This window comes from Erpetoichthys calabaricus, chromosome 2, assembly GCF_900747795.2.
Source record: "Erpetoichthys calabaricus chromosome 2, fErpCal1.3, whole genome shotgun sequence".
In the NCBI taxonomy this organism is placed as follows: domain Eukaryota; kingdom Metazoa; phylum Chordata; class Cladistia; order Polypteriformes; family Polypteridae; genus Erpetoichthys; species Erpetoichthys calabaricus.
Window position 1 is genome coordinate 41,422,007 of NC_041395.2, and position 13,002 is coordinate 41,435,008.

General features: G+C 39.7%; 1 protein-coding gene across 4 annotated transcripts in view; it reads left to right on the forward strand.

The window, feature by feature from the left end:
- The window catches only part of LOC114643433 (butyrophilin subfamily 1 member A1-like), a 152,228-nt gene that overhangs the window by 45,698 nt on the left and 93,528 nt on the right, over window positions 1-13,002 (forward strand). For all 4 annotated transcript variants that reach the window (XM_051922327.1, XM_051922328.1, XM_028792014.2 and 1 more), the window contains exons 7-10: window positions 463-498; window positions 2,996-3,031; window positions 8,841-8,873; window positions 9,917-9,943. In XM_051922327.1, the coding sequence (XP_051778287.1) occupies window positions 463-498; window positions 2,996-3,031; window positions 8,841-8,873; window positions 9,917-9,943 (132 nt within the window). The remainder of the gene's footprint in view (window positions 1-462; window positions 499-2,995; window positions 3,032-8,840; window positions 8,874-9,916; window positions 9,944-13,002) is intronic.

The window sequence follows — 13,002 nt, forward strand, 5'->3', positions numbered from 1 at the left end:
GTGACACAACTAGCTGCCAGTTTGTCTCTTGCAATGCACAGGATTATTGACTCTTTTTGTGACTGTCTACCTCATTTAACATAGCAATATATTGGAACAGAAATCATAAGCAGATCTTCAGCAGTAACACATTTAACTTAGAGAAATGAATCACTGATTATGTGTATACTGTATTTCAAACAGACATCCTTATGCATTCTTCTAATTAAGTATTAACAGCTAAAGGAAAATCTTCATTTATTTGTTAATTTAATTTGTGTTCTATCTGTTGACCACAGTGTTTAGCCTTATTTGTCTTGCTTCTTAAACATCTGATAATAGATGTTGAAATTAATAAGAAAGATCAATAAAGATGACAGATGACACTATTTAGAAGAATTATTAGGCTAATCTGAGGCAAGTAAAATATACAGATTTTTTAAAATTTTGTTTTTAAAAGTAATCTTTCCTTTCTCATTTAAGTAAAACGTGGGATGAAGAAGAAAGATGAAGAAACTGGTAAGTCTGTCTGTCATTAGGCTCTACTGTTTGTGTAAAGACGTATGCCAGTCCATGCAGCACTGCACAACTGCTAAGCAGGGTGACTACAACTGTTTTATGGTGGACAGGACTGTGGCCATCTTGAAAACATGGAGCACCATATTAAAGTTTGCCAGCCACACAAGCTGTAGGATAACAAAGAAATATACGCAAATAGCACAAAAATGTGTTTAGCCAATCCATACATATGAGGACTACAAACATGTTGAAATACAAATTGCAGAATAATTCAGTTTTCTTTCTTAAAAGTGGCAGTCATTGTAAGCAATTTGTTAGAATAGGTCAAGAAGTGTTTATAATAATGCACAAAGTACTAAAGAGTGTATTTAATTTAATAATTTCTTAGCCTTCTTAATCACCTTTGTACATTGCCAGGATGACGGTAGTGACCAGTCAGTTCTGACTCCTAAGCCCTTCTCATGAGGCATACTTTCAAGTATCAGATCCTCGTATTGTGTAATCCCATCCATTGCTGCTATATGCAAAACCTTTATTTCAAGCTTCATCAGCCACATATGCTGTATGTTGAAGAGTAAATTCTGAAATGTTCTCCTGTAATGATTTTGTATATTCTAGATTTTCTACCAGGATCATTAGCCAACTTAACCATCTTGATGATTTCAGTGTTATCTGGATCAGTTATATAACTTAAAAAGAAAAAGAGAAGTATTTCTTCGTAAGATATGCACATTTTGCTTTAGTTTTTTGTTAGCTTGTTACCAGTAATAGTACAACACAGCATTCAGAAAATAATAAAGAAAACAATGCAATTTGATTTATATAGATAAGAGTATTTTTAATTTGTATATCATAATGTTTATTTTTCACAATCTTTTATTTAAAATGTATATAGTATTAAATTTATATTTTATTTACTTAATCCTTAATATTCTTTATTTATAAATCTGAACTAATTTTTTGTTTGCTTTTAGGGGAATTAAAAGTAGAACAGCAGCCTCTAAATGAAGTGTCAGTTTGAACATTTTAAAGTAATTTAATAAAATCACTTGCACTTAATTTGCCAAAAGTGAAGTGCTAACCATAGATAAAAATGAGATAAAGAAAACTAAATTTCATCAATAAAACATTTTGAATTATCTGATACAAGGTTTTATGTGTCATTTCTACTTCAATATCTACCTGTTCAAGCCCTTTCATTGATTTGAAAATTATGTGCAGTCACACTAGACTTATTTTTAACATGCAGTGGGTTAAGAAAATAATTATTGGTTATTATAATAATTATTGGTAATTATTGGCTATTCACAATACCTGTCCATCGTGAAAACGTGTTTTGCATTCTAGAAGAGTGATCTGGAAAGTGATGAATTGCACTGATTAATGCTGTACTTCCCCTACCAAATCCTTATTAGTGGTGTAATCACTAGAGGGCATCCCAGAGTCCAGAACTCCACACACAACCACCTCAGATATAAATTCAAAGGAGAATGGCGCTGTTTTACTAGAGTGCTGTCCTCTGCCTCCCGATTCTCTAAGCTATGTATCCCACTTGGTTGGAGCATACCTCCTTTGAGATTTCATAGTGATTTAATAAATTAATTCAGTTCTTGGATGACGCAATCCCTTTACACAGAGTTGGGAAACTGAGGGCTATAGATTACTGGGTGGAAGTTACTGAGCGGCCTCTCCACCGATTTTAATTGTAGGGGAAGCACTTTGATACAACGGATGTTTTTTATAAACAGCATGTATTTACATTTATACTGTGTTTCAATTTCAGCACACTAACAAACATTTTTTTTCTAAAGCTTTGCATAGAATTTGCATTGAATAATAATAATCATAACATGGTGCCGCAAGTTCAGTTTGATTGCTAGCTGGGTCAGTGTCTGTGTGGAGTTTGCATGTTCTCCCCATGTATATGAGAACTGAGTGTAACTATTGTTTAATTGCTGGATAGTACAAGTGTTTCATTAAGGTCTATTTGCCAAAATCTGTTTATTCCTACATGTGTTGTTAAATGACATCCTCACAGTTTAGGCTCACCGGGAGTTGCCCTGATTTTGCATTTTAGCCATTTTGTGAATGATTTGAGCTGTTGTTATAACAGATGTTCAGTATTAAATACAAATGGTATGCTTGTAGAAATATAGTACATATATGGAAAACTTTCATTATCTATTTCTCTTATTTTTGTTATTAACACAGTTCAAGTAGTGACTTGAGCAGTATTTCAAAAAAATAAAGTACAAATTTCCTTAAAAATAGTCTTTGAAAGGCTTGTTACTATTAATAGTACAACACAGTATTCAGAAAATAATAAATTAAACAAAGCAATTCTAATTTATATATATATTTTTAACTTGTATATCATCACATGTTTATTTTTGACAGTCTTTTATTTAAAATGTATACAGAAATAAATAAAATATAGATTTAATAAATACTTTATTCTTTATTTATAAATCTTAACTCATTTTTTGTTTGCTTTTAGGAGGATTAGATGAAGAACAGAAGCCTCTAAATAAAGGTCAGTATGAACATCCATCCATCCATCCATTATCCAACCAGCTATATCCGAACTATAGGGTCACGGGGGTCTGCTGGAGCCAATCCCAGCCAACACAGGGCGCAAGGCAGGAAACAAACCCTGGGCAGGGTGCCAGCCCACCGCAGCAGTATGAACATTTCCAAAGTAATTTAATAAAATCACTTAAATTGGCAAAACTGAAGTGTTAACCATAGATAAAAACGAGAAAAAGAAAACTAAAGTTCATCATTAAAACATTTGGAATTATTTGATACAAGGTTTTATGTGTCATTTCTACTTCAGTATCTATCTGTTCCTTTCATTGATTTGAAAATTATGTGCCGTCTCCCTAGACTTATTTTTAACATGCATTAGATTACAAAGATAATTATTGGTTATTATAATAATTATTGGTAGTTATTGGTTATTCACAATATCTGTCCATCCTGAAAACTTGTTTTGCATTCTTGAAGAGTGGTGTAGAGAGTGAAGAATCGTACTGATTAGTGCAGTACTTCCCCTAAAAAAATCTTATTAGTGGTGTGATCACTAGCGGTCGTCCCAGAGCCCACAACACCTGACACAACCACCTCAGACCCAAATCCAAGGTAGGATAGCATTGTTTTATTAAATGACAATACCTTGATAGGCTTACTTCCAACAATACGCCGGAATAGTACTTTGTTGTCTCCTTCACCCCTTAGTGAATGTTGTCCTCTGCCTCCCAATTCTGACTCCCTAAGTGAAGGAAGACACCTTCTTTTTTGTTGGACCCAGGAGTACTTCTAGTGTCATGACAATGCATGTTGAAAGCACTTATGAGTTATAGGGAAGTTGCATTAAACAAGGAGGCTCTTTTCTAGCAACCATAGACCCTGACATGGCCACCCTTCAAAACTATAAGTCCCAGGCAACCCAGCGGGTGTCAAAACAGGGACAGAGCCAAAGGAACACTACTATCTCTCACACTGGGGATTATATTGTCCTTGATGAACTATCTCCCCCAGTCCATCCATTAACTGTCTACTCCAGCTGGGACACGAACTGAAAGTCATCCTGGCTGGGTTGTGCCTCCATCCATATTGTCCTTCCATTATGGCCTCCCAGCCAGGCAAGCATTCAGCCTCCTTCTCAGTCAGGAGATCACTCCATCCATTATGACATTCGCAGTCGTTAGGATTGTTTGATGAGCCATGGTTATTGGTGGTATTAGGGGGATCGCTCACAGACAGGTGGCATCCCATTATAGCGAATACCGATGTAACAATATTTTCTGAATAACGAATAATTTTTGCTGGCCTGGACAAATGTTCACACATCATTTTTAACAGATTTTGGTTTAACAATATGTACATTTCAGTGTAACAAATGTTTTTTGAGCAAATATGGCCACCAAAGTTGGTAATGTGATGCCAAAAATACTTAATGCCACACCTACACATTTGCCAAGTCTCGGGAACCCTGCAACAGGCTATCTTTCTTGTTAGACCAAAAGAAAGTCACAGTCTTTTGCGAAATTTACTGACTCGGACAGAGTGCAGGTGTGACATTTGTGGTATGCAGTCCAGACACAGACAGGCAGACATCGTATAATCACCCACAACACGTTTATTATACAAATTAATATTTACACAGGTGCACACAACCCAGTGCTGCAGCACCAATCACCCCTAAGTCCAGGCCTCTTCACTATGCCTCTCTCTTCCTCTGACCGCCTCCACTCCTCTCCTCCGGAGCTCTGTCCTCTTCCACCCGACTCCAGCCATCGAATGGAGGGAGGCGGCCCCTTTTATCCCCACCCGGAAGTGCTACAGGTGCCTCCCGATTAGATTCCGGGTGTCCCTGGTCTTCTTCCCCCCAGCACTTCCAGGTGTGGCGGAAGTGCTGAGGGCCAGGGCTCCTCAGGCATTCGGGCGCCCCCTGGTGGTGACCACGGTCCCCTATAGGGTTGAGCTTCTAAGCTCAGTTCCCGTGGTCCCCAAAGCCACCAGGGAGGTCGCCCCCTCGTGGTCTGGAGGAGGCGTAAGCCCTCCTCCAGTCCTCCTGGGCATCCCGGCTGGGCACCACCCCCAGCCACTCACCACAGTGCCCCATTGCAAGCGAAGACCCGTCGGGCGGAGCGGCCCATCCCGCAAGGGCAGATTTCCCACGATGCAGGTCCTACAGCGTATCCAGGGTCCGGTCCTGCAACACAATAAGCAGAATCAGGGTCAGAGATGCCTCCTGGACACCACCACCTGGCGTCCTTTCGTGCCTCGCACAGGCAGCGCGCCCTCCTCCGACCGGCACCCCAGGATTTGCCTCTTCGGCACCCCCTCTGCAGGTTCTGTGCCCCCCTAGTTGGGACATCCGAAGGGACTGCTCGCACCCCTAGCACCTCCGCTGGCTTTGGGGTTTCCCTCTGCCTCCGCAGAGGGCGGCCTTTCTCTGCTCACGTCCGCCCTTATGGGAGGAACTGGCTCTCTTCCCTCGATTCCTCCTCTATTTCTGGGACGCCGTGACGGTTTGGGTCTCCCTATGGGAAAGGTATAGACCCTGTTCCGTCTGCGTCCCTGTGGATCGGTGTGAGACCGACGCTGGCTCAAGGCATAGGGCGCTAGGACCTGCGGCACTCATCAGCCTGCATCCTGCCTGCCCTCTCGCTCTCTCCCCCCTCACAGTCACGTCGACTATCGGAGCCCCCCCCTACTCAATTCTGATCATTCACATCACGGGTCTTTTTGGTGGGGTCTCCCTTATTCTTTACGGGACTGGTTACACTCACCTGCCCCGCCATGCCTCTCTGGCTGAAGGATCCAACGTCGCGCCGATCCACCCACTGTCGCAGCGTCTTCATGGACGTGACTGTCTTCCCCTCCAGCTTTTCCAATTCCTCTTGGAGGGCACGTAACACCTGCAAAAGTGACTCTGCAGGCTGAAGGCACTCCTCCAGCTCGCGCAGAGCCGCCGGCAAGCACAGAAAGTCAGCCGATGATGGACTTACCTGTCCATCAGTCACACACGCCGGCTGCTTCCTGTGGGGCCTCTCCCTCGGCCCAATCGGGTCCTTCCTCGGCTCGAGATGGACATTCCTTGGTCCTGCCTCCATCCAATCATCGGCGGGCATGCAAGGCACACCATCCAATCCCTTGCCTGTCTTGGGGAGGGACTTCCGGTCCACAGCCATCTTGCTTCCCCACCTCCTGGTACGGTGACGAGCCTCCAGGAAGCTCTGCAGCTGCCACAGCTTTTTGAGCTGCAGCGTCTCTGTCTGTCTGTTGTTGTGTTGCAGGACCGGACCCTGAATATGCAGTAGGACCCGCTTCGTGGGAAATCTGCCCTCGTGGGACGGGCCTCTCCGCCTGACAGGTCTTTGCTGGCGATGTGCCAGTGTCACAGGAGGCTGGGGGTGGTACACAGCTGGGACACCCAGGAGGACCGGAGGAGGGCTTATGCCTCCCCCAGACCACGTGATGGCGACCGCCCTGGTGGCTTTGGGGACCACGGGAACAGAGCTTAGAAGCTCATCCCTATAGGGGCTCGTGGTCACCGCCAGGGAGTGCCCCAATGCCTATGGAGCCCTGGCCCTGAGCACTTCCGCCACACCCGGAAGTGCTGGGGGGAAGAAGACCAGGGACACCCGGAGTGCTTCCAGGTGCACAGCCGGTACTTCCGCCACACTGGGGAGTGCCGGTGGAGGCTAATCGGGAGGCACCTGGAGAACATCCGGGTAGGGATAAAAGGGGCCGCCTCCCTCCATTCAATGGCTGGAGTTGGGAGTGCAGAGGATGAAGTCTTGGTGGAGAGGAGTGGAGGCGGACCTGAAGAGGCAAAGGCATTGGTATTGTGAGGCCTGGACTTTTGGGGGAGTTTTGGGGTTGTGAGTGTATAACTTGTAAATAATAGTTGTATAATAAACATGTGGTGGTGCTTTAAACATGTCTACCTGCCTGTGTCCGGGCTGACTTCCACACATTATACAGGTATAGCCGAGCCGTACTTTGAGTCAGTGCTCCACCGAGCATCCATCGAAAAAAAAATAGAAGACAAAGTTAAAGATAGGGTGTTGGGACCTGAATGAAAAAAATTAGAAGCCCATTTGTATTTCTATAAAAAAAGTTACATCTAAAGTCTCATTTTTAAGTAAAATATTTTTTCAGTTTAAGAAGCGCTGTTTTTTTATACAGGTATTGTCAGCTTGGGTCACAGGGTTAGTTGCATGAAAAACAGAAAGGCTAGTCCAGGTTTCCAAGGAAAATGCAGGCACTTTATTACTGTATAGAGAAGGCAGGTACAGTCTCAACACTTCATTCAAACTAGGAGCCGTTACTTCAGCACTCAAGTACACGAGATAGGAGCCACAACATGGCAATCATCCTGCTTTAGCTCCTGTCTTCAGATTAGAAGAACACCAGCAGCTCAGAATCACCATAGTGGCAGACAAAGGAAGACCAGGTCAAAGCCCCTTGTTAAATGTTCTAAACATTGTGTGACCATGTGACAAGCACATTACATGGTAAGCCTGATCCTGCAGATTACCAATTACTTTGTCTTTGATTTACAGTTTACCAGATGCAGCAGAGCAGCTACGGAGTTGTCCTTGCACTACTGATGTTAGAGATGGTGACCCCAGTCACAATAGTATAATATTTTCCGTATATTTGTTAAAATATTTCCATTATAACAAAATATTTTTATGTTTCCATGAATTTTGTTACAACTGGATTCCACCTATATATAGAAAATTTTTATTGCATTCAATAAAGGCATACCCACAATGAAAACATAAATACAAAATTTATATTGAACCACCTGCGGTGGGCTGGCACCCTGCCCGGGGTTTGTTTCCTGCCTTGCGCCCTTTGTTGGCTGGGATTGGCTCCAGCAGACCTCCGTGAGCCTGTAGTTAGGACATAGCGGGTTGGATAATGGATGGATGGATGGATATTGAACCACATTTTCTAACTTGTTATAATAAGAAGAAAGTCAGAGCACTGTTTTTGCTTTGAAAAGGGTGAGAATTATGGGAATACATTTGCTTTAAGAGTGAGGTGTGAGGTTAGATTTATGTCTCAAAACAACTAATGATGAGTTTTAAACAGAAGGCATGTTACACTTAAGGACTGATATTGTTTAAAACTCAACACTCCTTGGTTGCTAAGACTTTCACATTAAAAAAATCACTGTGCATGGTTAATTACAAGACTGGTTTCAACATGATTCCACAGTGAATATTTCACTGCTTGTGTAGTGCAAGGTGAGGTCCATTTTGGCTGACAATCAATGTAAAGAATGCTGAATTAAATACAGGAGCACCATAAAAGTAAACAAACACCATAGATGACTCGGCTGGAGCAGGCCTTCTTTGAGATATCATAGTGATTTAATAAATCAATTCAGTTCTCAGAAGCTATAGTCCCTTTACATGGAGTTGGAGAGTAGAAGGCTATGGATTTCTGAGTGGATGATCGAAATTACTGAGTAGCATGGTCTGAATTATAGTGAATGCACTTTGACACAATGAATGCTTTTTATAAATATCATGAATTTGCTTTTAATTTCATTTTCAGTACACTAACAAATATTTTTTTCTAAAGATTTGTATATTAGTAGTATTAGAATACTGTTTGTCACTATTTCATAGGAAGGGAAAAGCAGGCCACACATTTTCTTTATCATACATGTTTGTTACCAGTAACTTGGTTATGTTGAAGCTTAAGGCAAAAAAAGTATTTGTGAAAAGTAAAATTATAAATATCAAAAAATATAAAAGCTGTCTGCATCACGTGTTTGAATTTTCAATTATGTGAAAACTGTTCTTTTTTTTCAGACCATGAAATCAATTCAAATGAACAAATAAAAGGTCAGTATGGCAGTTTCATTTAGACTTGAAAAATTACATGAACTTGAAAACAAAAGCATAAATGTGCTAAATGCATAAATGATAAACATAAACTTCATTAAAAAACAACAGTAATGTTATACTGTCAGCTATCACCTTAGGTGCTTTATATATTATATCATGTAGTTTTCACAAACAGATGAAATCCATAAAATTGTGTGAAATAAATACACAGATGACCATGGTCCTTACTAAGTAATATTTTTTGTTATTTTAAAGGAATATAAGATTAGTGACCTTATGAATTGTGTTTACCAGTAATATGAATTTTCTTTAAATTCAGAAATTGATGAGCTGCAGGAAAAATAATCTAGTTTTTGTACTCTTTTCACAATATTTTCATCATGATATTAAAACCATATTTTATGGGGACTTTTATAAATACAGGTTGAGTATCACTAATCTGAAATGCCTAGGACCAGCAGTATTTTAGATTCAAAATATTTTTGAAAGTTTTCCACTTCTGATCCAGGATGTTCTGTACAACAATACACACTTTCTGGGGTCTCTGTGGTCTGCTATTTGGAGTCAGAGAGGAGGTCAAAACATGTGTTGTCAGATAACTTGACCCAAGTCAGATTTGAGTCAAGATTTTAGTGACTTGTGACCTGTCTGACAATATTTAAAAATAACTTGATTTGACTTTGCCTTGCTTATGAATGACTTGCAAATTTATCTGAACTTAAGATAAATGACTTACAAAAGTCTAATATTATAGCCCATAATTTTTATTTTTCAAATTGCATTATTTTAAGTTACATTCCATTCATGTACTCTAATGGCTAAGATGCTTAAAGCTAATCTGCTAGTAATTATATTTCATAAAAATCATTATATGCAGTCTAAGCTGCTAGTGGACTTTTTTTTCATTTTACTTATGTATTGTGTAGATTTGTTTGATTTGTTGCTGTTTGCCATTTTGGACTATGGTATTTAAAGGCATTTAGACCTGCAACACAAAGAATTAGGTTTGTAATGCAAAGCTCTCTGTGTTTAATTTATAGAATTACAAAAGACGAACAAGGCGATAGGTAAGCATATAAAGCTTGTTGATTTAAAATATGTGCATATTGGGATTAGAACATGATCTTATGAATCTTGTTAGTTCTGGAAAACTGTTTATGAGGTTGGGAAGGGTAAGTGAGGTAACACATTGACACTTTGGGAAACATTGTCCCTGTCTTAAGGTTATAAATATAGCATTTAAAAAAAACCCTGGACCTGGCAGACACACTCTTAGAAAAGGCAGTGTCAGAAGTATCTGGTGGGGCTCAGACCATTTCTGTGCAATAGCACATATCCTGGATGACAAATGTAACCTTCAAATATGAATTCAAACTTCTGGTGATAGTAGAGCAACTGCTCCAAGTGAATGACCTTGAGCAACAGAAGAAGGTAATGAGGGACATGGGATTTGAGCAATAGACTGACATTGTATATCTCTAACTTCTAACTTCTATAGTAGTCATTTGAATTGGACTTGGGAAAGTAGTAAAGATGCCCCCGTGTACCTTAACTGGAGATGTACCATATATTGTACTGGGGTCAGACAGCCAAATGCAGACGAGGGATCTCTGAAGAAATTATATAGTATCTTTCACCTGCCATGGGAGCAACTAAACCTTCTTCAGGATTAGTGCTGGAGACTTTTATTGCTAACAGGGACATCTGATTGCCTCTGATCAGCATATTGCCAAACCCATCACCTGGAAAAGCAATAAAGAAAAAGCAATTAGAAAAACATCCAGGATGAACAAAAACTTTTTAAACATGAATGATCAAAAATTTAAATTAGGACTCAAAGAAGGAGGAAGGAAAATTGTTATTACAGTATTCTTGGGAAATGAGCTTTACAGTTTAGTGTGCTTTTACGGTCTACAATTTTACTAGCCTGAAAAAAGTTTACGTGCTTCATGTCTGTTTTCATTTAAGATAAGTTATGAGTTTCTTTTTTATTTATTCATAGTTTTTTTATTGTTTAGCGCTTTTATCAAAATACCAACATCTCTTAAAATGTTTATGTTCTATAGGGAACTCTTAGAGCATCCATCATTACTGTGCAAAATATGTCAATAAAAAAATTGTTAAGCAAAAGAAGAGGATAGGTTTTACGCAGGAATAAAAGCACATTTTGTCACTTGAGAATTTTATTAGTGTTTTATTGTCTGTTTTTATTTGCCTTCAATATCATGCGCTTCATTTACCATCTTTGTTGCTCTATATTTTTTATTAGACATTAATTATTTTATGTGAATATTTTACTACTATTTATGTCTTTTAATTGCTGTGAAGCTGTTTGAGCATATAACATATTGCATAAAAGATGCAAAGCGGTTTTTTGGTCTTTTTATTATTGAATATTTGCATGAAATGGAAAAATTTGTTTTGTTTTCTTTTAGAGAGGTTAATCAATGAAAATAAAAATGTAGCTAAAGCTGAGTATACATAAAGAAAATCAAAATAATTGGTATCATCTGTTGCACATTGAACTGACATTTCTTAATTTTATGATATAAACATCAATTAATGTCAGCTTTGTTCTTTGTTCAATTTATTTTCAATGCACTTTAACACTTTTGGATATACATAGAGGTGCTTCATGGAACTTCATGCCTCAGTCTGTGGTTTCGCCAATGAGCAGCTGAGAAAACTGTGGGCAGCTCATTGACAGGAAAGTAAAAAGAGATTACACAGGCTGAGACAAGCATGAGTAACAGAAGGCAAGGAACTCTGAGACAAACTGAAGTGTGGCTGTATCAGGCCAGAAAATATGTGTGGAACATAAAAAAGTATATAGAGGATGGACAAAATGATCTTGAAAAGCTAAGCTAAGTAAAGTAAGAAGCACGGTAGGACAAAGAAGAAAATTAAACACAGGAAGCAAAGAATCAGAGAGAACTCTGAAAGCTAAACAGAGAGTGGACCAAGGTTGCTGTTGCCTTAAAAATAAATTTCAAGGTTTGATGCATTCTTCTGATTCCTCTCTTGCATTATATTTATTTGAGCATCATCTTAGTTATTTTGTAATGAACTAAGTACAGGATGACTCTAATAGGTGGGGCTCCGAGTTATGATATATTACTGTCTCACTATTGAAGCAATTGAAACAAAATATAGATCAGAGTATTCCTGATAAATGGATCATTGAAGGTTATTTCCAGCAAGATGGGGCAACCTGTCACACATCAGCTCGCAGCATGGCACAAATTGAATGGCAATCGGATCATTTCAAAGGGACTATGGCCACCTCATTCCCAGGACCTGTCACCTCCAGATTTCTTCCTTTAGGGAGCGCTGAAAGGAAAAGTGTACAAGAACAAGCCTCGTGCACTGGAACAATTACAGTGAAACTTTGAACACGAAATTGCTGCCATCATCATTGCTTGCAGATACTTTTGCCAATATGGAGTGCTGTGTCAATATGTGTTTGCAAGAAGAAGGCAACCATTTCTTACCCGGAATGTGATTGGATTGTTTATACATCAAGCAAGGCATGCAGTGTATTTATTTCGGTTTTATCGCTTCGCTATTACATGAGGAAAACATAATAACTCTGGGCCCTGGCCATTAGAATCTCCCTGTATTTTGAACTTACTGTAAAGATCACTTTTACAAAACAGTACAAAACAGTATGTGAAACATAATCCAATCAAATATACAATCAACACAACATTACCAGCTAAAATATATTTTTGTCCCCATGGGTTTATTTGTCCCCAATATATATTGTCACGCTTGGGTCACAGATTTGCACAGAAACACAGGAGGTTGTAGAGACAGGAACTTTATTCAAACACTGCAAACAAACGTGTCTCTTTTTCAAAAGTTTAAACTGTGCTCCATGACAAGACAGAGATGACAGTTCCGTCAGGAGCAGAGAATGTCAGAGAGAGAGAGAGAAAAGAAAACAATCAATTCCAAAACTGACAGGTGCTGTTCAGTCTTTTAAGTATGCGGAGTACCGCGGGGTAAGCATATCACACGATAGAGCAGCCTGCAAGCAAGCCCAGCAAGTATGGGAGCAATGTGAAGGTAGTCTGTCAGCGTTTTTAGGAGGGGTTTTCCCAGGAGCGTCTGTATCCTCTAGGGG